General features: G+C 43.3%; 1 protein-coding gene across 9 annotated transcripts in view; it reads right to left on the bottom strand.

The window, feature by feature from the left end:
• The window catches only part of LOC139535551 (band 4.1-like protein 1), a 122,701-nt gene that overhangs the window by 22,567 nt on the left and 73,679 nt on the right, over positions 1-26,455 (bottom strand). For 5 of the 9 annotated variants that reach the window (XM_071335049.1, XM_071335054.1, XM_071335055.1 and 2 more), the window contains exons 2-15: positions 25,262-25,398; positions 24,630-24,797; positions 21,119-21,223; positions 15,745-15,787; positions 14,342-14,417; positions 7,169-7,387; positions 6,597-6,684; positions 6,269-6,421; positions 4,994-5,091; positions 3,309-3,484; positions 2,877-3,124; positions 1,965-2,000; positions 1,152-1,184; positions 105-254 (exon numbers count right to left, since the gene is read on the bottom strand). In XM_071335049.1, coding sequence (XP_071191150.1) covers positions 105-254; positions 1,152-1,184; positions 1,965-2,000; positions 2,877-3,124; positions 3,309-3,484; positions 4,994-5,091; positions 6,269-6,421; positions 6,597-6,684; positions 7,169-7,387; positions 14,342-14,417; positions 15,745-15,787; positions 21,119-21,223; positions 24,630-24,797; positions 25,262-25,381 — 1,713 coding nt within the window. In that variant the 5' untranslated portion in view covers positions 25,382-25,398. The remainder of the gene's footprint in view (positions 1-104; positions 255-1,151; positions 1,185-1,964; positions 2,001-2,876; positions 3,125-3,308; positions 3,485-4,993; positions 5,092-6,268; positions 6,422-6,596; positions 6,685-7,168; positions 7,388-14,341; positions 14,418-15,744; positions 15,788-21,118; positions 21,224-24,629; positions 24,798-25,261; positions 25,399-26,455) is intronic. The other 4 variants (XM_071335051.1, XM_071335050.1, XM_071335052.1 and 1 more) reach the window with 4 other exon arrangements.

Here is a 26,455-nt window from a genome sequence, read left to right as displayed (position 1 = left end):
CATACAGTAGAGAATTGATACATAGGTTAAAGGTTGTGATTCTCTCAACTTCCACCCGTGCTCCAGTGGACCGCTGGTCCTCACCACCCTTATCCCACACTCACAGCCTTCCTCTCGGGCGTGCCACCTGGGGACGTTCCTGACAGACGCTTCTCACGGTTCGTCAGCTTGCTGTTGGGTCCCCTCAGAGCTTTCTTCAGCTCATTGATACTGGCCTGGTGCTTCAATAAGACATCCTCCGACTTATCCAAAAACTGTGTTGAATAAAAGGGGATAGATAATGATAATTAGAGAGGATTGGGAGAGAAGGAGAGAGAAATATACATTAGTTTGACATCTATATCAATTACCACTGTAGTAATCACACTGACACTCAATTCAATTGCATTATGACTTGATATGACGAGCGGAACGTGATCTGAAATAATACATCAAAGTGACATTAATATCGCAGGCAGCACACAAGAAAAGACACAATGACTTAAACTAACGTGTCTTAATACTTAGTGATTCAGCACATGCATCAAGTGCATTGTTTGTGGACTGTTATCGCATTGCTATTCTGTTCAGTAGTCTGTCTATTAATGAACATGGCATTTGGGATGCTATTAAAACCCACGGAAAGGAAATTATTATCTAACTTTTTGGATTGTTTATTAAGATGAAACAAGCACAAAATTAAAACGTCTTAGTGACTAGCTAGCTAGTCTACTGTTGCCTAATATTCATTTTCATCGACTGTATCTGCCTCTCAATTGAAGGCTGACTTAAGTGAATGCTGTTAATTCATATGAAGGCTGGTTGCATCTCCATGCAACAATAAGGCCATCACATTAATGCTACAGGCACCTAGAGAGGAAATGGAGCTTCAGTGCACTTTCTCCCCTAGTCCTAGTCATACATTGCAGTGTTCCATGATGTTCAATACTCTGCAAATAGTATCATGAGATTTTGGTAGAGACCACTTGTTCAGTTGAGTGGGTCACGAAGCACTGGGACAGAACCAGGGTTGAAATCAATTCCATCTGAATTCCAGTCAGTTACAGAACTGATTTTAACTGCTGAAGAAATGCAATGTCCAATTGAATAGACAGGAATAGACCTGGAACAGACTCCAACTCTGGATAGATCATCAGCACAATGAGCTGTACCTCCTTGTGTCGAGGGGTTGTCTCCTGGTCCAACTGAGAGGGCAGAGTTGGGGCAGGAGCAGGGACAGGGACAGGGGTATGTGGAGTGGGGTAAGGGGAGTGGGGGAGGATGCAGAGACAGAGAGGAAGAGCAGAGATGGTGAGTCAAGGAGGTCAGGCAGGCAGACAGACAGGGAGACTGAGCAACCCGGACAGGACACAAGACAGCAGCAGCAGTAGACACAAACACACAGAAGCACAAACCAGGAACACACACATACACAACCATGCAGGCTGACTTAAGATGTTCACATTGAATTGCCTGTAAAATCCTTGCAGTTAGGCTCTTGCTCTGATAGTTGAATGATCATTGGGGAACTTGGTCACGTCTATTTGATTTGAGTACCACCTCATGCAAAAAAAAAAAAAAAAAAAAATCTACCCCCGAAGCACTATTTAACAACTAAAACACAGCTGTACCAAAACCGTAGTTCATTCTAGAAGGAAATTAAATATTGCATTACCAGCATAAAATGAAGGCTTTGCAGCTTCAATGTAATACTTTGGGTGCAAACAAATATAACATGGTGCAGAAGATTACTCACTGTCGGTAAATCACTGCTAGTTTAACAGGAATATGTGGGATTACTAAACAACATGACAGGTTGGCAAAGAACAATCTCCCTGACCGACAGACAGACTAACAGAGAGACAGACTGACTAACAGACAGACTAACAGAGAGACAGACTGACCGACAGACAGACTAACAGAGAGACAGACTGACCGACAGACAGACTAACAGAGAGACAGACAGGGCACAAGACACCAAATACCTCCTGTATATTGTCAAGTGGGGACCCAGCATCCTCCTTTTGCCAGCGAGGGTTAAAGAGAGAGAGCAAGTTAGTGAATGACAGGGAGAGAGAGCAAGTTAGTGAATGACAGGGAGAGAGAGCAAGTTAGTGAATGACAGGGAGAGAAAGCAAGTTAGTGAATGACAGGGAGAGAGAGCAAGTTAGTGAATGACAGGGAGAGAGAGCAAGTTAGTGAATGACAGGGAGAGAGAGCAAGTTAGTGAATGACAGGGAGAGAGAGCAAGTTAGTGAATGACAGGGAGAGAGAGCAAGTTAGTGAATGACAGGGAGAGAGAGCAAGAAAGAACAGCAGCAGGAGAGGTTAAGTTGGCTTGACATTATGAGAGAGACGTGAAGGTTCGATACAACAGTTAGTGGGGATAGTGAGCCATAACGGTTAGCCTATAAGCCACTGAGTGGCAGAGAGGGAGCAGAGTTAGTTCTGACAAATCTTTAGCTTTTTAAACCCCAACAGGGAACGTCACAGCGACCCGAAAAGTTCCAGCGGTACACTCCTGCACTCTTGCAGTCACTACCATCTGCACTGAGACATACAGATCCACCCTGACAAAAACATGATCTCCACACAAGCAGTGTGACTCTCTAAGCTTCCATACAGATGCAGGATCTTAATTTGATCACCCTGTTACAGGAGAACTATCCTGCATTGCAAGTGGGGACAAGTAGGCTGAGCCTGGGTCAACAGATCTGCTTGTGCTTTATCCAACTCCTATGTCATGTAGCCTAAGGAATGTTAGAGGAGTTGGCTAAAACATATAGATCTGTCAACCATGCGAGGTTGGGCCATTTACCCTCTGAACCAGATATGACACCTGCGGTATCATAAATCATCTACCCTATCAACCCTTCCTCCCATCCGCCTAACAGTACCTTGATCTCCTTCTTCTTGCTGGGGGTGGTGACACCCGCCTCCTCTTGATCCTGGTCTTCTTCAGGATCCCGGTCCTCATCCTGATCCGCCTCATGGTCCTCTTGGTCCTGCTCCAGACTGGGTGGTTCCAGTTCAGTCTCCTGTTCGTCCCCAGAGGGGCTGTGGAGGTGGGGGTGTTCACTGACGCAGCGCCGGGACAGACCATCCTGGTTCTCACACATGGCCGACACTGGCCGGGAGAACTCTGCTGGTTAGACAAAGGCACAGTGGGACTGTTTTTTTTTTTACAGGGGAACAATCCAGCACTAGATATACATACATAGCCGCATCTAAAAAATATCCCATAGCCACTGATATTTCATAATATAATTCACTTTGTATAATTGTCACTTGTGTGAGTAGCCTGTGAGGAACACAACCATGGTACCTACCTCCATCCAGACTGCGGGACAGCAGGTACCTCTTGCTGGTGGATCGTTCGAAGTGTGGCGCGGGCCGGTCTATAAGGGCACTGGCCTGCCGGGTCTGAGCCTGTGTTCGCCCACTGTAGCGGAACTTCGAGCCCATCACCAGGAAGCCCTTAGGAGGAGGCTCTGGAGACACTAACCTGGAGGTGTTATAGTCCACAGACAGAGAGGAATTCATCAGCCCTAATTCTGGAGACATTAACCTGGAGGTGTTATAGTCCACAGACAGAGAGGAATTCATCAGCCCTAATTCTGGAGACATTAACCTGGAGAATCAAGATTCAGGAACATCTTCATTGTCTGATTGCGTGGCATTTTGGTAGCAACGGTATAAAAACAACAAGGGTTAACTTAAAAATACTGGTGAAAGAGAAATTCCCCATCCTTGCTTTACAGCAATACAATTAAGAGAAATACCAGATATAAGTATGAGAGTAATTACTGGATGTAGTAAACGACTTTGTAAAATGCTGAGAACATTGGACTTGTGTTAGAGCAACAGGACCTGTTTGAAAACATTGCTCTATACAGTGGTTCCTAAACTCGGTCCAGTTTTAAACGTACTCTTGAAAGTTGTAATAGTAGAATGCACAAGGTGCAATTTCAAAATTGGGTAGTGCATCATCAGTTCCTCTTGTCATATCAGTCACAGCTATTTATAACTTGTCAGAAATGTCCAGATCAACTAACCCATGTCAGCAAGGGTTTTTTTTGCCCATAGATTTTCAGACTTTCAGTCCCTCAAATATTACATATCAGACATGGCAAAATGTATAGGATTGCAAGAAAATTTGCTTTAAAACGGCAAACTTTTCCATGCAACCCATGACAAAATGTGTAGTATTGCAGGAAATAAGAATTTAAACCTGCAAAATTCTCTCCACCAACAAGAGGGCTGTGAACAGTTTGCATCATGAACAGTGCTTGTGCCCATAGAAAAGGACGTTGCGCATGAGCGTGCGCAGGATGTTCCCAAATGCTGGAAGGGGGGCCCCTAGTGAAAAAGTTTGGGAACCCTTGCTCTATACTTCATTTGTTATTTTACTAGGCAAGTCAGTTAAGAACAAATTCTTATTTACAATGACGGCCTACCGGGGAACAGTCATTTAACTGCCTTGTTCAGGGGCAGAACAAATGATTATTACCTTGTCAGCTAGGGGATTCGATCCAGCAACCTTTTGTTTACTGGCCCAACGCTCTAACCACTAGGCTACATAGTTTCTTATTCCCCTTACAGTGAATTCCTCAAAACATGAGGCAGCACAGGCAGAGAAACACCAGAGACACAAGTCGTAATATGAAGACGAAGACACAAAACAGAGAAGGAAACACCTCGAGCCTCAGTGTAGTGCTGGCTGCTGTGGAACAAAAAAGCTGCTGTGGATGATGCCTACAGGGAGAGAGAGCCCTGATCAAAGCTGTGCTCTAATCACTCCTGAGCTTCCCCGGCAGTGGGATAGCAGGTGCTGGAAGCGGCTGGGGAAAAAGCTATAGAGAGATGGGAACACGATTCAAGCGAGTGGTGTTTGGTTATATTTGGCTGCCTAAAGATCAAGAGGACTTAAGGAGAAATGGCTTGCATGGGGTAACGTAACAGAGGTACAAGAGGGCTACAAGTGAGGGGATTTGATGCCTGAAGTTGCTCTTACCTGAAGAAGGTGTGGTGCTCGATGCAGACCTTCCATAGTCTCTTAGCCGCCCGGTGGTTGGGAAGCTTGAAGCCAATAGTGCTCTCAAACTGCTCGTACTGGTTCGCGAGAGAGAGATAGAGGGAGAGGGAGAGGGGAAGTCCGAAAGGAAGGGAAGGAGGGAAAAGAGAGAGGAGCAAGTGTTTCTTGGGGTTACATTTACTGCATGAATGCATCAACGTTCCATTCCGTATGTGTGTCTGAGGAAGAGACTGCAGTTTAGTATGACATGATACATTCTTAAAAAACGACTTTGTAATGCATCATCACTTTATTTCCTATTCCAAACTGTCACAATTTGAAGTTCTATGCTTTTCAGATAGATTTGCTGAATCGGCCTGCTTGTCACTCAGGAGATGAAACAAGCTCTAAGCAAACAGACAGTGTGAAACTGTTCACTTCTGTAAACCCACAGACACCTGTTCCAAAGCCAAACGGCTGACAAGCAGGGTTGACACTCCCAAGTATGGACACTAGTAATCTGTTCTCCCTGAAATTCCAGCCCTGTAACCACCAGACAGATTCCTGCGCTGAGCCGAGCTAAGAAACAACCATTTTCAAACAGTGGAGACAAACATGAGGGTAGCATTTCAATTTTCATGACTATATTTATACTTTTCATCCCTCTATTCTGGGTGCTGCTGCAGCTGCACTGGCAGTGTTAAAGGCTCTCTTTATCCTGCTCTTCCACAGGCTCACTGTGGGCCTCTGTCACTTTAGCAGCCCTGGCCAGACAGCCTGTCACACTGGGCTGAGCTTCTGAGCTGGGGTTGAGCTCAGTAGGCTGCAGAGGTTGAGGCTGCAGTGCAGCAAGAACTGAATAGAGACTGGGCGAGAAAGGCAGGCTATAGATTTTAAGCCTGTGGAGCAGCAAAATTAGGGGGAACTAAATATTTTCCAGTTCTCTGGTCAGTCGAACTGACCACACATCCGTTTCCTCACAATCTTTAGCTGGACGTATTTCCAGTTATCACAGAAATTATGGGCTGCAAACTGCATAAATGTTAATGTTTCATGTTCATTTTGAAAGGGGCTAAGACTTGATCTACACCCAGAGGAGAACCCTTTGAAGAACCCTTGTTGGTTCCAGGTAGAACCCTTTTAGTTCCAAGTAGAACCGTTTTATGTTCCATGTAGAACCCTTTCTAACTGGAACCTAAATGGGTTCTCTATGGGGACAGCCAAAGCTTTTTTTCTAAGAATGTACAGAGAAGCCACTAACTTGGTTCAGCTTACCTCTCCAGGCCGGATCTTGATGTAGAAGTTGCTCCTCTTGTAGGAAATCTTAAGGATCTTTGGCCAGGCGAAGCGGTTGATCCTCAGGCGGTCGCGGTAGATCAGGAGCCCGTTGGCACACACGCCCAGCATGATGTCAATCCCTTCTGAATCCTGGAGCCGTCAAAGACCAGCATGCCAGAGGAGAGGAAGAAGAAAGGAGAGGAAGAAGAGAGGGAAGGAGAGGAAACATTCAAGTAATAAATAAAGTAACATGTGGGTAAAATAAATAATCCTGCACAGTCACATAGACACTTAGACTCACAAAATGTCATATGTAACAGCATACCTTGGCATGATGAAGGTCCACCCCATACATGGATAGCTTCTTAGCATTTTCCAGGAAGTTGATTTCTGCGTCAGCTGGAGTCATACCCCTGAAACCAAAAACAGGAGAACGGGAGAACCAATTGAATACTCAAAATAGTAAGAGTGATATTTTCAATCCCATGTCTCTCCCTCCACCTTTCTACCATAACTCCTTGGCCAAGAGCCAAGCGCAGGGGCCATGCCAGGAAAGGGATGGGGGAGACCCTGAGACTTGGGAAGTATTGAAAGTGTTGGCAAGGCCTCCATGTAGACAGCCATGACAGATGCCAGGGTAATGTGGTGGCATTTGTCAACATATGTATGGTATGTTGTTGGACACTGTCTCCGCAAAGGTTCATCAGCAGGCTCCAATGGTTCCATATGAATGGGAGATGGAGATGGAACTAAAATGGATTTACTACAAAAATGCAACTGAACTCTACCTAACTGGGCCTAGAGGTTTCTCTGACCATGTGACCTGGCCAGGAAAGCCATGGCCCTATCATTTTCTGGTGGTCAGATTATACTCTTGGACATAACCATAACTCCTACCTGTAGTTACGATGGAGCTCCATGACCCTCTCCTCCAGCTCTCGCGTCTGATTGGGTGCAAAGCGGAAGTCGCTGACGTAGTCGGGGCCATGGTCGTCGGTGTCATAGTCTCCCAGCTCGGCCTGCACAGCGTAGGAACCCAGCAGGGCGTGGGTCACGAAGGAACAGGGCAGACGACCTGACAACATGTCATCTCTCAGCTGCAGACACAGGTAGTACCTGTGAAGGAGAGGGAGACGTTAAAAAAGGCCTGGCCAAAGCTCCAACAAGAATGTTGAGAAGTTAATGCATAACAGTCAGTGGAATTCCAAATGTAGCTAATCCTTCTAAGTAGAGTGGGATTTGGAATTCTTTGACAGCCGTGAAATATGCACTGAAATGATTACAACTGTACAAAGTCTTTCAACACAAACTTTTGTTATTTGACAGCGATATTTTAATGTGCAAACTGACACTAAGTATGAGAGACTGCATGCTGCGAGCATATACAGTGCATTCGGAAAGTATTCAGAACCCTTCACGTTTTCCACATTTTGTTACGTTACAGTCTTATTCTAAAATGGATTAAATAAATGTTTTCCTCAATCTAAACACAATACCCCATTATGAAAAAAAAAAAATAGAAAAAAATGGAAATACCTTATTTACATAAGTATTCAAACCCTGTGCTATGAGACTCGAGCTCAGGTGCATCCTGTTTCCATTAATCATCCTTGAGATGTTTCTACAACTTGATTGGAGTCCACCTGTGGTAAATTCAATTGATTGGACATGATTTGGAAAGGCACACACCTGTCTATATAAGGTCCCACAGTTAACAGTGCATGTCAGAGCAAAAACCAAGCCATGAGGCCGAAGGAATTGTCCGTTGAGCTCCGAAACAGGATTTTGTTGAGGCACAGATCTGGGGAAGGGTACCAAAACATTTCTGCAGCATTGAAGGTCCTGAAGAACACAGTGGCCTCATCATTCTTAAATGGAAGAAGTTTGGAACCACCAAGACTCTTCCTAGAGCTGGCCGCCCGGCCAAACTGAGCAATCGGGGGAGTAGGGCCTTGGTCAGGGAGGTGACCAAGAACCTGATGGTCACTCTGACAGAGCTCCAGAGTTCCTGTGGAGATAGGAGAACCTTCCAGAAGGACAACCATCTCTGCAGCACTCCACCAATCAGGCCTTTATGGTAAAGTGGTCAGACGGAAGCCACTCCTCAGTAAAAGGCACATGACAGCGCACTTGGAATTTGCCAAAAGGCCCCTAAAGGACTCTCAGACCATGAGAAACAAGATTCTTTGGTCTGATGAAACCAAGATTCTTTGGCCTGAATGCCAAGCATCACGTCTGGAGGAAACAAGACACCGCTCATCACCTGGCCAATACCATCCCAACGGTGAAGCATGGTGGTGGCAGCATCATGCTGCGGGATGTTTTTCAGCGGCAGGGACTGGGAGACTAGTCAGGATCGAGGTAAAGATGAACTGAGCAAATTGCAGAGAGATCCTTGCTGAAAACCTGCTCCAAAGCACTCAGGACTTCAGACTGGGGGCGAAGGTTCACCTTCCAACAGGACAAAGACCCAAAGCAAACAGCCAAGACAATGCAGGAGTGGCTTCGGGACAAGTCTCTGAATGTCCTTGAGTGGACCAGCCAGAGTCCGGGCTTGAATCCGATTGAACATCTCTGGAGAGACCTGAAAATAGCTGTGCAGCGACGCTCCCCATCCAACCTGACAGAGCTTGAGAGGATCTGCAGAGAAGAATGGGATAAACTCCCCAAATACAGGTGTGCCAAGCTTGTAGCGTCATACCCAAGAAGACACGAGGCTGTATTCACTGGCAAAGGTGCTTCAACAAAGCACTGACTAAAGGGTCTGAATACTTATGTAAATGTAATATTTGAGTTTTTATTTTTGCAAAATAAAAATAAAAATGTCTTTGTCATTATGGGGTATTGTGTGTAGATTCATGAGAAAAAACAACAATTGAATCCATTTTAGAATAAGGCTGTAACGTAACAAAATGTGAAAAGATGAAGGGGTCTGAATACTTTCCGAATGCACTAATATATATATATATATATATATATATATACTTTATATAGGGCCCTATTAAATCTGTATTATTAGTTAGTAACTTCATTTTCTGCGTTTTGTTTTTCCAGGTTTCTGTCCCCACCATCATCGCTAACGGCTACACAAAGTGGTTGACACCCGCACTGCACATACACAGACGAAGGGGAATTCTCCAGAAAGTACGGATCACTGATGCATTCTGTTCATGTCTAATGATAAACAAATTAATTACTTTTCAATACGTTTAGTTGATTCCTACTAAGTGCAATAATTTTTGGGGAAATTGTTGAAGATCTGTTTGTTCACACTTTATTTTTGTACATACTCTACAGATGGTCACACCATCAACAAACCATCTGTTGATAAGCAACTGCTTGCTAAGGTTACAGCTAGATTTAGGGCAATGTTTATGCTCCTGAACAGTTTCTACCCCTAAGCCATAAGACTGCTGAACAGTTAATCAAATGGCTACCCATACTATTTGACCCTTTTATGCACGGACTCTCTTGCACTGACTCTATTCATATTCACTGGACTCTACCCACACACTCACACCTTTTTACAATGTCACTGCAACACACACGCTCATACACACACACATGCATATTGACGCTGATGCTACTCTGTTTATTATCTATCCTGATTGCCTAGTCAGTTTTGCCCCTGCCTACATGTACATATTACCTCAACTACCTCGTACCCCTGCACATTGACTCGGTACCGGTACTCCTTGAATATAGCCTTATTATTGTTATTTATTGTGTTACTATTTTATTATTTGAAAATGTTCTTACTTGTATGTAAGCATTTCACAGTAAAGCCTACATCTGTTGTATTCAGTGACAAATACAGTTTGATTGATAAGAATAAGGGTTAAGGTAAGGGTTAAGTTTAGGGTTGGGATAAGGGTTAAGGTTAGAAGAAGTTCATTGAAATGTTACGGATAGTCTATAGAGCAACTACAGATGGACTTTCCAAATAGTGTTATCTGGATTCCGTGATTCTGGCTATACTCGACCCTGCTCTTCCTACCCCGGTGTCCACAGATGCATCAGATTATGACTTGGGTGGTGTGCTTACGCAAATACATCCAGATGGAACGGAACGGACAGTGGCGTTTGCATCCCGTTCCTTCTCCTCAGCCGAGCGCAAATACACTATAGTAGAAAAGGAAACGCTTACTTGTGAGTGGTCAGTTGAGCCGTAGCGAACGTTCCTGTGGGGTACACCTTTTATCCTACGAACTGATCATCAGGCCTTTTCTACCCTATTGGCAGTGGTGTAAAGTACTTAAGTAAAAATACTTTAAAGTACTAAACTAGTTTTGTAGATATCTGTACTTTACTATTTATCTTTTTGACAACTTTTACTTCACTACATTCCTAAAGTAAATACTATACTTTTTACTCCATACATTTTCCCTGGCACCTAAAAGTACTCATTACATTTTGAATAATTAGCAGGACAAGAGATTTTTTCCAATTCACACACTTATCAATAGAACATCCCTGGTCATCCCTACTGCCTCTGATCTGGCGGACTCACTAAACACAAATGCTTAATTTGTCAATTATATCTGAGTGATGGAGTGTGCCCCTGGCTATCCTTAAATACATAAAAAAAAAAAAAGAATAGTGGCATCTGGTTTTCTTAATATAAGGAATTTGAAAAGATTTATACTTTTGATATTTAAGCATGTTTTAGCCATTACATTTACTTTTGATACTTAAGTATATTTAAAACAAGTAGTGTTTTACTGGGTGACTTTACATTTTTCTTGAGTCATTTTCTATTAAGGTATCTTAACTTTTACTCAAGTATGACAATTGGATACTTTTCCCACCACTGCCTATTGGCATCAAAAGGTGCTCGAATGCGCATTGCAAGATGGTCTGCTCGTTTACTGTGCTTCACATATGACATTCTGTACAGGCCTGGATCAGTAAACTTAGTTGCAGATTGCCTGTCACTTCTGCCACTCCCTTCAGATGAAAATGTTGTCCCCGTCACTGAACTTCAGTTAGTGGCCCTGTTATCCACTGAGGTTAACACACTGTTAGTGGCTGAGTTCTCCTCCGAATGTGCTACATACCCAGAACTGTATGCTTTACGAAGCCAGATTGAAAAAGGCTGACCTAAAACGAGAAAAAAATGATGTCCCCAGACCTGGTACTTACTTTGCCATTCGGCATGAACTCTCTGTACAAGACTGTTAAGTGTACTGTGGTCCAAACCGTCTGCTAGTGCACATTATCCAAATGAAAGGACCAAGCACATATGTCCTTGACGACGGAAAGACATGGAATGTGTCGCATCTCTCACTGTGTCTCTCACTGTATCCTGAGCAGGCCACACTATTAAAACGGTGCTGCTCATTCCCAACTCACAACAGACTTTTCAAAGGAGGGAGGCAGAGTCAGGCTAGAGTCAGAAGAAGCCCGGCTTGGCTAAAGGACTATATTCAGTCAAATCTGAAAGATGAACACTTTAACAGTCAGTTAAAGTACTCACAATGGTATTCTGATGTTACTGTTTTGGTTACTATGCAGTGCATTTTAACAGTGCCATTATTCTGTGCTTTGTATAAGAATAACCTTTCAATTAAAGAATTGTGGAATGTTTTATTTGGGTTATTCTTAGAGAGCTTTCACAAGAGGGAAATATGTTGTGTTCTGCTGCACTACCCATATTTACCACTAGAGACACAGGTATTCTATCCTACCTATTCTGACACAGAATGGAAGTACAATGAGAACAGGATTTCAGATAGGGAGAAGAAGAGTATGCATGTGCTGATGATGTATGCTGTGATGGAGTGCTAAGCTTGCTGAGTAAACTTATCCTTAATTATACCCATCGTGTCCTCATGTTATCCTCTTGCTCTTTTGCACCCCAGTATCTCTACTTGCACATCATCATCTGCACATCCATCACTCCAGTGTTGATGCTAATTATTTTGTCTCCATGGCCTATTTATTGCCTTACCTCCCTACTCTTCTCCATTTGCACACACCGTACATAGATGTTTCTATTGTATTATTGACTGTACGTTTGTTTATGTGCAACTCTGTGTTGTTGTTTTTGTCGCACTGCTTTGCTTTATCTTGGTCTCAACTGGCCTACCTAGTTAAATAAAGGTGAAATTAAAAATGAAAAAGGTACTCAGGCTACACGACAAGCTGATAGGATTGGAACGCGGTGTGGTCGGCTGTTGCAATAGCCCATCCATGAAAGGACCGACAAGTTGTGCGTTCCGAGATGCCATTCTGCACACCACCGTTGTACTGCGCCGTTACTTGCTTGTTCGTGGCCCGCCTGTTAGCTTGCACGATTCTTGCCATTCTCCTTTGACCTCTCCTCAACGAACTGTTTTCGTGCACTGGATGTTTTTTGTTTGTCGCCCCATTCTCTGTAAAACCTAGACACTGGTGTAAATGGAAAGAACAGGAGGCCGGCCGTTCCTGAGATACTGGAACCGGTGCGCCTGGCAACGATGATCATACCACGCTCAAAGTCCTTTAGGTCACTCGTTTTGCCCATTCTAACATTCAATCGAACATTAAGTTACATACACTAAGTTGACTGTGCCTTTAAACAGCTTGGAAAATTCCAGCAAATTATGTCACGGCATTAGAAGCTTCTGATAGGCTAATTTACATAATTTGAGTCAATTGGAGATGTACCTGTGGATGTATTTCAAGGCCTACCTTCAAACGCAGTGCCTCTTTGCTTGACATCATGGGAAAATCAAAAGAAATCAGCCAAGACTTCAGAAAAAAAAATTGTAGACCTCCACAAGTCTGGTTCATCATTGGGAGCAATTTACAAACGCCTGAAGGTACCACGTATAAACACCATGGGACCACGCAGCCGTCATACCGCTCAGGAAGGAGACGTGTTCTGTCTCCTAGAGGTGTACGTACTTTGGTGCGAAAAATGCAAATCAATCCCAGAACAGCAGCAAAGGACCTTGTGAAGATGCTGTAGGAAACATGTACAAAAGTATCTATATCCACAGTAAAAACGAGTCCTATATCAACATAACCTGAAAGGCTGCTCAGCAAGGAAGAAGCCACTGCTCCAAAACCGCCATAAAAAAGACAGACTATGGTTTGCAACTGCACATGGGGACAAAGATCGTACTTTTTGGAGAAATGTCCTGCGGTCTGATGAAACAAAAATAGAACTGTTTGGCCATAATGACCATCGTTATGTTTAGAGGATAAAGGGGGAGGGTTGCAAGCCAAAGAACACCATCCCAACCGTGAAGCACTGGGGTGGCAGCATCATGTTGTGGGGGTGCTTTGCTGCAGGAGGGACTGGTGCACTACACAAAATAGATGGCATCATGAGGTAAGAAAATTATGTGGAAATATTGAAGCAACATCTCAAGACATCAGTCAGGAAGTTAAAGCTTGGTCGCAAATGGATTTTCCAACTGGACAACGGCCCTAAGCATACTTCCAAAGTTGTGGAAAAATGGCTTAAGGACAACAAAGTCAAGGTATTGGAGTGGCCATCACAAAGCCCTGACCTCAATGCTATAGAAAATTTGTGGGCAGAACTGAAAAAGCGTGTGCGAGCAAGGAGGCCTACAATCCTGACTCAGTTACACCAGCTCTGTCAGGAGGAATGGGCCAAAATTCACCCAACTTATTGTGGGAAGCTTGTGAAAGGCTACCCGAAACATTTGACCCAAGTTAAACAATTTAAAGGCAATGCTACTAAATACTAATTGAGTGTATGTAAACTTCTGACCCAGTGGGAATGTGATGAAAGAAATAGAAGCTGAAATAAATAATTCTCTCTACTATTAGTCTGACATTTCACATTCTTAAAATAAAGCGGTGATCCTAACTGACCTAAGACAGGGAATTTTTACTCTGATAAAATGTTAGGAATTGTGAAAACTGAGTTTAAATGTATTTGGCTAAGGTGTATGTAAACTTCCGACTTCAACTATAGCAAGCCATGGCCACGTGAATCACTGTTTGTAGGAGCATACCGTTTTGGTGAATGGAGTGGTGTACCTAATAAACTGAGTTTTTATACAGTGTGAAAATGATATGGGTGTCTCTTCATGCTGCCCTGCTGGACCACAGTACCTGGTGATGTCCTCTGTGAGCTGGGAGGGGTCTGGAGGGTAGAACTTGACAGAGAAGGCAAAGTGCCAGGGAGCAGCTGAGGACAGACAGAGGAGAGGGGATGAGTTTACTGCCCATGTTGACTGGATATCTATCGCTGAGGTGATGTATTTGTATTTATAATGGATCCCCATTAGCAGCAGCTACTATTCCTGGGGTACAGCAAAATTAAGGCAGTTATACCATTTTAAAAACATTACAATACATTCACAACAGATTGCACAACACATTAAGTGTGTGCCCTCAGGCTCCTACTCTACTACCACATATCTACAACACAAAATCCATGATGTGGAATAGAGTTCCATGTAGTCAAGGCTCTATGTAGTACTGTGCGCCTCCCATAGTATGTACTAGACTTGGGGACTGTGAAGAGAATCCTTTCTGGTGGCATGTCTTGTGGGGTATGCATGGGTGTCCGAGCTGTGTGCCAATAGTTCAGACAGGCATTCAACATGTTAATACCTTACAAAAACAAGTAGTGATGAATTCAATCTCTCCTCCACTTTGAGCCAGGAGAGATTGACATCCATCTTATTAATGTTAGCTCTCTGTGTACGTCCGTGCTGCCCTGTTCTGAGCCAATTGTAATTTTCCTAAGTCCCTCTTCGTGGCACCTGACTGCACGACTGAACAGAAGTCCAGGTGTGACAAAACTAGGGCCTGAGGACTCACCTTGTTGATAGTGCTGTTAAGAAGGCAGAGTAGCACTTTATTATGGACTGACGTCCCCCATATTAGCTACTGTTGTATCAATATGTTTTGACCATGACAGTTTACAATCCAGGGTTACTTCAAGCAGTTTAGTCACCTCAACTTGTTCAATTTCCACATTATTTATTACAAGGTTTAGTTGAGGTTTAGGGTTTAGTTAATGATTTATCCCAAATACAATGCTTTTAGTTTTTTAAGTATTTAGTACCAATTTATTCCTAGTAGCTGACATGTATAGTGTTGAGTCATCCACATACATAGACACACTGGCTTCACTCAAAGCCAATGGCATGTTGTTAGTAAAGATTGAAAAAGTAAGGGGACAAGACAGCTTCCTTGGGGAATTCCTGATTCTACCTGTGTGTGACACATGTATGACATAGCCAAATCACCAATAAAAGTGTCCGAGAACATTTAATTACGGCAACAGGCTACAACAACAGCATAGAAACATGCTTATATTAAACATAAACTCATTATATTGTCTTAAATGGACCTACAGCTTCTCATTCTACTGCATAAGTACTTAGCAGATTCCATTTACAAACAAACAGTATTTGAATAATAACTGTGTTTTCGGTCACTGTGTGTGGATGTGATGTGTCTGTGCAATGTGCTACGTATACTGCGTGTGGGCCAAGGATACTCACTGCGCATCTGCTTCTTTATCTCCTTGGAGGGGTCCAACCAATTCTGAAAGACAGACAGAAGAGAGAGCATTCACAGGCGTCTGTGAGAGACGTGGCTAATGCACACCCTGTTGCCATGCTCTGATTCACTCCGCAGCTCTAATTGCAAATGGTGTTTCTAGTGAAAGCCTTCACTGTACATATGGTTCAATGGAACGAGGCGGAGAGGGAGGAAGCAGGAGGAACCCTCCCCCACTGAGACTTTCAGCATGAGGAAATGAGAGTGTCAGTCCCAGCATCTGTTAGCCCATTTTGACAGTGAATTACCACCGGCCAGTTATCCTAGCTCGTATCACACCAGATATGTACATTGACATCGTTCGCCACAAGAGGCGCAGTTTTGTACAGCTACTCTCCCTCCTGCCTTGTGTTGATAAAGCTTTCTCATTCAATGCACACCCTCTTGTCCCTTGTGAAATCTCTCAGGTCATGGCCTGCTCTTTGACAATCACACCATGCTCATGTGCTGTTAGTTGAACAGGAAGTGTGAATACGCCTATTGCATGGATAATAGTGCAAGCAGACGTGTGCCTGACCACTGACAGTGAGCTTCCCAGCTTTCTGAGCCTGAGTGGCACATCCCACCTGCTGAGTAATGGTGAAAGTATTTTTGGCAGCTACTACAGTATCACTCTATCACTGTAAAATCAGGAGTTGAATAGGTTGAAACAGCACCGCAGTCTCCAATACTATCTTTGGAAAACCATGAGTGTTCCTGCCAATTTCGCAGCATCGCATTAATGGAAACCAAGTCTGTTCTCAGGGCAGGCCTGGTTGTAGCTAGATATGTTAGTTGCATCAGGGACAATTTTAGCATTTTAGCTAACCCTAACCCTTTTCCGAACCTTAACATTATTCTCCTAACCTGCTACTAGTCAAAACGATCAGCTCTGCCATGAGAACAGTCTTGGTTTCCACTAATGCGATACAGTGGCAATTTCAGTACACACAACCTGAAAAATTCACCCACACCTGCACACTAACATGTGACTACACCGGCAATCCACGCATGTTGATTTTGTCTATCCCCACCAGACACGATCATGACACGCAAGTTAACATATCAAACCAACTGTGAACCAACTTTAATCATTTAGGGGCAGGTCAAAACATACATGAAACATTCAAGGACATTTAGCTAGCTAGCTGTTGCTAGCTAGCTTGTCCCATAGACATTAAAACCGGTAGATAGAGATAGCGACGATGGCGCATGAAGCCGGAAGTATTTGAATTTGAAGCACCCCATATTGTTGAATGGCACCAAATATCACAAAGGATCATGGTTGATGTAGTCGTTTTTATCCTGCCAGAGAGAGTTAACCCAACGCTGCTGGGTGCACATGCAAAGAGCATGCAAAGAGCGTGCATGAGGGTGCGAGTCTCCTTGTGGCCTGCCAGCCCGTGATACAAATAAAATTATTAAATGACGAGCCTTGTTGGTTAAGCCACAGAAAAAGTCAGCAACCTTCCCACTAGCCATGATTGGCTGAGAAAATGAGTTGGCTGGACAAGCCAAAAGAGGAGTTCAGATTGGTCTGCCATATAGAAGGCTTCTGTCTATTTGAGCTGGTCAGTCTGTGTTGGTAATCCTGTTGAACGCGGCTTTTTTTTTAAATGTATCGTCTGGTGGAGCTGCAAAAGTGTTGCTCTCCACTTTTTGGAGGATCGAGTTTTGAAAATCAGTGGAATTAGAGTGGGATAGCTAAAGAGATGGATAAAACATCGAAGGATAACATCTTCAAACTAAGAGCAACCATGGCATGGCATCCGTGACAGGGAGATGCGACCATCATGCATGATTATGTATATGGGTAAGATAGTCTGGCTAGCTACATTCAGATATTACACATTTCAAATTTTGACAGAAAGTGGTTTCATTTCAAGCTAAAGTGTACTGTTAGCTAGCTAGCTAACATTAGCTGGCTGGCTCTCTAGCTGATGTTATGTGTATGACGTTATAATTAGTATCCCAGAACCGTTTGCTTTGCTAGTTAGAGCCTAATGTTAGCTAGCAAACATTGAACCTGGTTGGTTAGCTCCCAGCAGATTCATGCAGGATAGTAACGGCATGATTTATGTTTATGTTTATTGTTGTTTAACTAGATTAACGGTTGCTGGCTGGCTCGTTAGCTAACGTTACGTGACGTGTGTCATCTTACACATTGTTTACCTAGCTAGGTTCATAATTTACCTAGCTAGCTACATGTCTTAGCTAAAGTGTACAACACCCGTTGAATATGGCCGGTGTCAGTAAACGTCGGCAAAAAAACGTAATATAATTGTTGCCAGCAGAGCTGGTTAGCATGTTTTCATGTTATCGAGAGGTAAACAAATCATCGGCCAGAGCATCAAGTGTGCGCTGTGAACTCTCCGAGAGCGAAAGGAGATGGGTGGGGCTAAAGCTTTAGAGGGTGTGAACGATGCTGAATGGGTGTAGACAAAGAAGAGCTCTTCACTAGATACCAAAACATTCAAAGGCCATTTTCTCAAAAGTAAGTTAACAAGTTTATCAACTTTCAAAGCAGAATTACTTTCCCATTGTTCCTCAACAATGCAGTGTATGATATACTATTTTGTAGCTCTGAGTCTCTACTTTAATCCAATGTAAAAAAAACACATTTTCTAATTTTGCATTAGACCATTTTTCTAATTTTACAGAAGACCAAATCCAGGTGGTAAGTCACAAATGTAGTAGTCAGAATGGATCACTATTTAATTAAATATCTCGATTTGTAGCGAACTTTCAAATAATTCACTGTGAGGATAAAACTTGATCATAATAAACACATTTTACAGGCCAAAACGGCCATCTAAAAAAACATTGTTTGGCCATTCTGGTGATTGTAATTTACATTGGCTTTCTAGGGCAGACCAGGGCTTTTGGCACCTCTAGCTTGCTACGCAGTAGACAACCAGCAGAGCTCTGAGCTTCACGCTCCAGACCGGACACTGGGGGCCTGGTTTGTCCTAAGAGATAAACATTGGGTTGTTATTTTACCTGTTATGCACAAGTTCCTCTTTTTAGATGGTTCTTCGTAGAATTTTGACCCAGAGCCAGATAAAATCGTGTTTCTCTACTCTGACGATTAATCCACACATAAAAAGAGAAACCTAGTTAGTTTTTAGTTAGTTCTTGAATTAATCTCTCCTTGTTTGTCTTACAAGCATCAACGTGGGTTTGTATCTTACTGATATCCAATAAGGAGGGGACTTGCAGCGTGTGGCATGTCTCAAATAGAACCAAATTCTATTTTAGCGCTTGGTGTGGGTGAAATTATTTTGCGGCGCTCACGCACACAACTTGGCCGATGAGGTTTGCATTTAATGAACTGAAATCCCCTCACACAGACACTAACAAGCTCTCACTCACACACAACCCGAGTGAGGTCCTCTGGTGCTTAATCAGCGTGCTAAGCACCATAATCAACAGCAGTCATTTATTATCCTCCTGAATCTCTCTGATGTCGGCCTGGGCCAAATACCAGTCAATAACTAAAAGGCACTGTCTCATTTGTCTCCTCTCTGTAGAGCAGTCCAGCAGGAATAACGACTGTTCTCACCGTTCTGCTGCCAGGATGCACTGCAGTCAAAGTTCACAAAGCAATCATAAACACAATAGATGTTCTCCCCAAATGGTGTGGGCATAATATCCTCAAAGAGAGACAGAGAGGAGTTTGAGGAAGATATTTCAATCAAGTATTGTTTGGCTTAGAGTCACCGAGGACCCCAGACAGTAAAGGCTGCCCTCAGATAAGCCTGGTATTGAAGAGGGGGCCTACCTTCTCTCAGAGGTACCTGCAGTTGAAGTCGGAAGTTTACAAACACTTAGGTTGGAGTCATGAAAACTCGTTTTTAAACCACTCCACAAATTTCTTGTTAACAAACTATAGTTTTGGCAAGTCGGTTAGAACATCTAACCGACTTGCCAAGCAGAATTATGTGGATATTAGGTTATGTGGATAATTGGAAGGGAAATTATGTGATATATTGAAGCAACATCTGAAGACATCAGTCAGGAAGTTAAAGCTTGGTCGCAAATGGGTCTTCCAAATGGACAATGACCCCAAGCATACTTCCAAAGTTGTGTCAAAATGGCTTAAGGACAACAAAGTCAAGGTATTGGAGTGGCCATCCCAAAGACCTGACCTCAATCCTATAGAAGATTTGTGGGCAGAACTGAAAAAGCGTGTGCGTGCAAGGAGGCCTACAAACCTGACTCAGTTACACCAGCTCTGTCAGGAGGAATGGGCCAAAACTCACCCAACTTATTGTGGGAAGCTTGTGGAAGGCTACCCGAAACATTTGACCCAAGTTAAACAATTTAAAGGCAATGCTACCAAATACTAATTGAGTGTATGTAAACTTCTGACCCACTGGGAATGTGATGAAATAAATAAAAGCTGAAATAAATCACTCTACTATTATTCTGACATTTCACATTCTTAAAATAAAGTGGTGATCCTAACTGACCTAAGACAGATAATTTTTACTAGGATTAAATGTCAGGAATTGTGAAAAACTGAGTTTAAATGTATTTGGCTAAGGTGTATATAAACGTCTGACTTCAACTGTATGCTGTGAGATAAATCCTCCAGCATTTACCATGTTTGCCTCACACACACACTACGTTCTCTTCTCCAGACAGAACGGGCTCAAAAATCTCAACCACTTGGGACAAATCAGGTCACAACATGTCATTCTGTAACTACTGAGACCTATACAAGCTGTTATTAGTGACAGGAGACAGGTGTGTTTGTCTCACCTTAGTGGCCGTTCTCTTTCAACATGCCAAATCCTATCTTTACACAATCACTGCAATTTGCAATACCTGCCCTGAAGGTGAGGTGTACACAGGAAGGGTAGACCCAAAACACACACATCCTCGAAACAACCATAATACCAGTTAATACAGGCTGACTATCATGGCCATTCAACTTGGTCTCAGAGCTAAATCTTAGCCAGTTGCGTAATAACCATAATTACACCCATTCTACTCCAATTACCCTTCCTCAAAAGTACAGACGTCAGTGGAGCACTAATCAGGCTATCTAATGTAGGCTGATGATGATTAAGTGTTCAAATGTGTTCTAAGGAGTTTAGGGCGCCATGTTATCTTAAATTGTATAAATTGCTTGTTGAGCTGAATCTGACTGAGCATGCACATTTTCATTTCCAATTCCTAATGGAGTGACTCACTATTACCAGAGCCTGCTGTGTCTTCTGTTGTTATGGTGAGAGGAATGGGGATTGTTCCGAAGACAGTACTTCATGAGAAGAAGAAGGAAGGGGAGGGGGCACATGAATGGTCACAGAGGCTACATGACAAGGCACTAACCTTTTGGCTGTCCGCCTCGCTGAATGTCAGACCAAAGTAGTCCTTCTCCAGGAGGTTGAGGTGCTCACACACCTTGTCCAGCAGGGCCTGTCCTTTGCAGTGCTTCTGCAGAAACACAGACACACGTGTCATTCAAATCAAGGGTCTATCAAGGGTCAGGAGATTTCTGACCATGTGACCTGGCCTCACTGATTAAAGCATAACGACACTGCATGGTTTTGTTGACGTGCATACATTTGTTTTCTTGGAAGTGTATTAAGAGTGTCATGTAACTGCAAATGTATCAATCAACGCAACAGAATGTGTCTCTCTCCCCAACCAGACAGGGAAGCCATCTTGACACCAGCTCCTATCTGTTGCTGTCTACAGGCTAGAACAGCTCTGCACTTGAGTGCTGTGTTACAGTCACAATTGATCAAATACTTGACAGGGAAAATGAACACTGAATTGCAGGAAGATTGCTTTCTGCATGAAAAGCGGTCCGAGCAAACAGTGCAATATCCAATGCCACTCAACCCTATCCAAATGGTTCTCATCTTCTTGTCACATTCCTGTGAAGGACAGACCGAAGAAGTGTGCAAATTTAGTTATCAAAGCTACTCACATGTCAAAAGGAGAGAGACAACTGATGGGATGGCACTTTAGCAAATCATTCTAGCGATGATATACAGTACCTTTATGTAACTTTAACAAATAGAGGGGGAAAAACTATTGTGTAAATTCAAGAAGACATTCACACATAAAAAAACAACAACATTACTCTGACTCCATCAGAGTAACATGGTACCCCGGTCTTTCAATCCCAGAGTGCAGACTATGGGTGGAGGGTAGTTATGCACACACGCACACAAGCACTCACGCGCACACACACACACTTTTCCCTGGAGTACGTAGGTAGTGAGCTGTGTGTGTGAGCTGTGCATGCTGCTCTCCGGGTAGTAAGCGTCTGTGCGGCTCAGCGCTTTCCCTGGAGCCTGGTTTCCGCGGTGACAGGGAGACAGAGCAAGCCGTTGCCAGGGAAACAGATGCAGATGCGTGCACCATCCCTCTAGTTTTTGGGTCCTTATTATCTCAAGGCCAGAGCTAGGAGTAATTTGAGTATTTATTAGGATGCAGCAGCCAAGGCAGCAGCTACTTTTCCTGGGAGTGTGTCTTTTGGCTCATTATGATTGAAAAGATGGTGGGATAATACTGTGGAAGCACTTATGAACTCTCCCCATCTCATTCAACACAGTCCCCATGGCAAGGTTGTAGAGAGAAGACATAGATGTGGTTGTAGGGTCTGTCGGAGTGGACAGTATGGCATAAAGATGAGCTATTAAAAAGATACATTCCAGGCATGTTAAGGATCTTAATACGCCGGTGACTAAGACACTGAGGTGTTTGTCCATGGACACTCCCTTTCACGGTGGAATTACTTCAACTCCACCTTGACAACTTCCTCACAAGTGTTTTCCCTCAAAAGAAACACAGGAGAAAGTAACACACTTAAATATTGGCAAAGTGTACAAACAAACTCATTGTCAGAGTCACAAAGTATTCTATAAAACATGTGGTGCCAAAAATAGCACCATTCTGCACAATAACACAGTGCAGCTCATCCATGCATGGCCTGATAGAGTATGCACTAGTGAGCTGAAGGAAGGGGTGAGGGAAGTATGGGAGTGTGCGGCCCCCTCTCCCCCTGCAGCCCCTGGGGTGCCAGAGCCAAGCAGTCATGACGAGACGGGCTAATTAACCCTTGGATGGGGCACCTCCTCCAGTGAGAGTTGTCACAAAGTGGTGCCTGCCTTTCCTTAACACTATTATTATCAACTCCTGGAGCATGGAGGAGGTTTGATAGGACTGGCTTGACATTCCAACCCACCAATTAAACACCGGAAGGGGGTCAGAGGCAAGCCGGGAGTGAGGTAAGGGTTTTGGATAAACACTGTACTGCAGCAGCTTGTTATGTCAATATGATGAGTAAAATGGGGGGTCGATATGTACATCATTCTGTAGTAATGAATGGAAGCACAAAGGGAAGCAAAGGACACTTCATTGCATAAAGGCTTTGGTAATCATCATTTGGAGTTTTATTTCTAGTGTTCAGAGCAACAAAAGGTTTGAGAGTGGCTTGAGAGTATTTGTTTACCTATTTTTGCTATTTTTCTTTTGAGAAAGGTTGGTGAAAGCGAGGCTAATGTCCTTGAGATTCTTACATCAGAGACACACACAAACGCACACACCTTAGCATGAAATTAAGTATCATAAGGGCAGCTCACGATAACACAATATTCTATTTCCTGCTTGACTGCACCTGGGTCGCAATGTAATGAGTATAGATTTCCCATTGTTCTGTCACTGGGTTTTGTTGAGGGATTTTATGTGGCAGAAAGGGAGATATCCTCTGACCCTCAAAGTGTACAGTATTTCTGCTCTGCCATGTTGTATATTTATGTCTAGGAGGGGCCCTGGAAGAGGGGAGAGAGGGCAGTGGGGCGTGGAAAAGCCTGCCTTCCTGGCTGACACTAGGTGCTTTTATTTCTACATGCACTAGCATTGCTTTCAATTGTATTTGGTTGCACAAAAACAGTCCGTGGGAAGCCAGAAGTTAAATACAATTGCATTTCAACTTACTTGGGCAGGACAGTTGGTCTTTATAAAGGGGGTCACTTGAGACAAAACATCTAAAACAATCGTATTATAAAAAAGACTTTTCAAACATGGATCTGTTTTAGACCCACTTCGTCTCTGCTTACCTCATGTCGGGCTATACAGGGGGAATTTGAGACAAAATATCTAAACGATCGTATTATAACTTGGGGGGGACTTTTATTTGGAGATGGGATAAGCAGAGGGGAAGTGGGTCTACAACAGACCCACGTTTGAAAAGTATTTTTAAATAATACGATTTTGTCTCTAATCCCCCCTCGTCATAATGACCAACCGTCCTGCCCACCGGCACAGTAAGTTGAAATGGAATTGTATTTAACATCTGACTTCTCGTGGACTGTTTTTGTGCAACCAAATACAATTGAAAGTAACACTAGTGTATGTAAATACATCTGCATTGCTAAAAGGTAGGCTGGTACAGATTAGCCAGGGAGAGGATACTGACTACAGTGACCATTCTCTACCAGCATGAAGACATGTCTTGTTTGGTGATGGAGCTGTAATAACAGCCACTGTAAGCGAGAGAGCCTGCTTTTCCTTCACTATATTCTCTGTGTCACTAATCCTAATGATTGGAATGTGTGTCTGTGGCAGAGAATGGTATAACCTTGCATTACCCTTGCCCTACGGAGAGCTCCCAACATGACACCCTGTCTGTCATCTGCTTTACGCCGGCCTTATCTGCACTCTGCAGCTCCATAACATAATCACAACAAAGACATAACGTCCGAAAGTAAAGAAACTAGTCGCATCTGCTGGTAAAACCACAAACATATTTTGACTGGTTTCTTCCAGGACTTGGAAATGTGGCCTGCAATAGTAAAACATAGCACTGCTCTGAGGGGAGATTCCTTACCTCAATCCCCGCCTCATAGTCAGAGGTGTCCAGTAGGGTGACCTTGAAGGGAACCGTCTTTGGCCGTTTGGAAGTCTTCTGGGGGGACTTGGGGGTCTTGCATGGGGTGGTCTTCTCTGACACGTCGTCTGTTTCCCTGTGGTCGTCGATCAGTTTGGAGTCCTGGTCCTACATAGGGGCGTTACATAGTCACAGGTGAAATTCTAAGTAAATGAATGATGTCCATTATAATTATGACTTTAAAAAACATGAGCTGGTACGCACCCAGAGAAATGTGTTTGTGTGGAGGTGCTGACTAACGGCGAATAAACTATCAAAAGAAAGAAAGTCGCACACTCCATATATAAACTCCCAGCAATTGAATGGGTATTTATCAATGTTTCGGCATCACTGTGCCTTCCTCAGGGTGATGCCGAAACGTTGGTAAATACCCATTCAATTGCTGTGAGTTTATATATGGAGTGTGCGACTTTCTTTATTTTGATAGTTTACAATATAATTATCACATCACTGAATGTGTGTAAATGTCTGTCAATGGTTAATGTAGGACGAAGATTACACGTGATCTCACCAGAAAAAACACAAGGCCCTAATTAAACTGTAGATTGAACTTCCTGTGCTCTCCTATGTACCTGTTTAGCCATCTTGCCGTCTGAAGCAGAGTACTGCATGCCTGCTGCTGCCCCCTTCTGCTGGGAGGACACTTCTGCTGCGTTCTTCACCTCTGACTCAGGGTCAGGCTCTGTTGGCATAGCAACCTCTCCTTAACCTAAAAAAACCACACAAAAAATACATTATAGTTTAATTCTTAAAACAAAAGCAAAGTGACCTGTGTGACATAAAAAGAGAGTTTTCCAAACAGTATGCAAGTAGGTGCCTGTACCAACTGGGTATTTCTCAGGCAGCAGCGATGGCAAGGTATGACATCGCAAAATTACATTTCAAAATGCCATAGGTTAATGTGATTCAGCTCTTTGGTGGTAACAGTTATTCTCTGGCCTCCAGAGCCATATACAGCAAACAGGGGCTGTAACAGATAAACAGTGCTGCAGAAGGCCACCATCGTTCTGCTTCCTGTGGTGACTGGCTGCTAAAAACCACCTTGTCATCAAGGACATTCACTTCATTTAAGACATTTCTCATTCAGGTAATCATCTTCTATTTAGGCAAGCAGTGCTTCAGCAGTTGAGACGATGCAATCACCAGAGAAAATCCTGTAATTCATTTAGCTGCATGCAAGATTGTGGACTGAATATTGTTAGCTCTGGGAGCCGCTGGTAATTTCATGAGCATGTAGAATTAAACAGTAATGGTAGTGGCCATTACTAGGGCTGTGGCGACATGACATTTTGTCAGCTTGTCATACAAAATGACTGCAGGTCTCACGGTAATTGACCGTTAATTAACATAAACACATTTAGCATCTCCAGGCCTCCACGCATACCAGCAGCAGCTGAACATCATACCAGCAGCAGCTGAACATCATACCAGCAGCAGCTGAACATCATACCAGCAGCAGCTGAACATCATACCAGCAGCAGCTGAACATCATACCAGCAGCAGCTGAACATCATACCAGCAGCAGCTGAACATCATACCAGCAGCAGCTGAACATCATACCAGCAGCAGCTGAACATCATACCAGCCTTTGGAACATCTACATTTCAAAAGGTCAAACAAATCAATTCAATATACACCATCACAATAAATCTTTATTTAAGCAGGTCTAAAGGAACACTATGATATGATGAGAATGTATTTCAGATTAACAGAACAGGCTTACTATATGTTATCTGACTATGTGAAATGCCATGGGCTGTATGCTA

This window comes from Salvelinus alpinus, chromosome 12 (assembly GCF_045679555.1).
Source record: "Salvelinus alpinus chromosome 12, SLU_Salpinus.1, whole genome shotgun sequence".
In the NCBI taxonomy this organism is placed as follows: Eukaryota; Metazoa; Chordata; class Actinopteri; order Salmoniformes; family Salmonidae; genus Salvelinus; species Salvelinus alpinus.
Note: the sequence above shows the minus strand (reverse complement) of the source record. Positions and strands in the feature narration are given on the sequence as shown.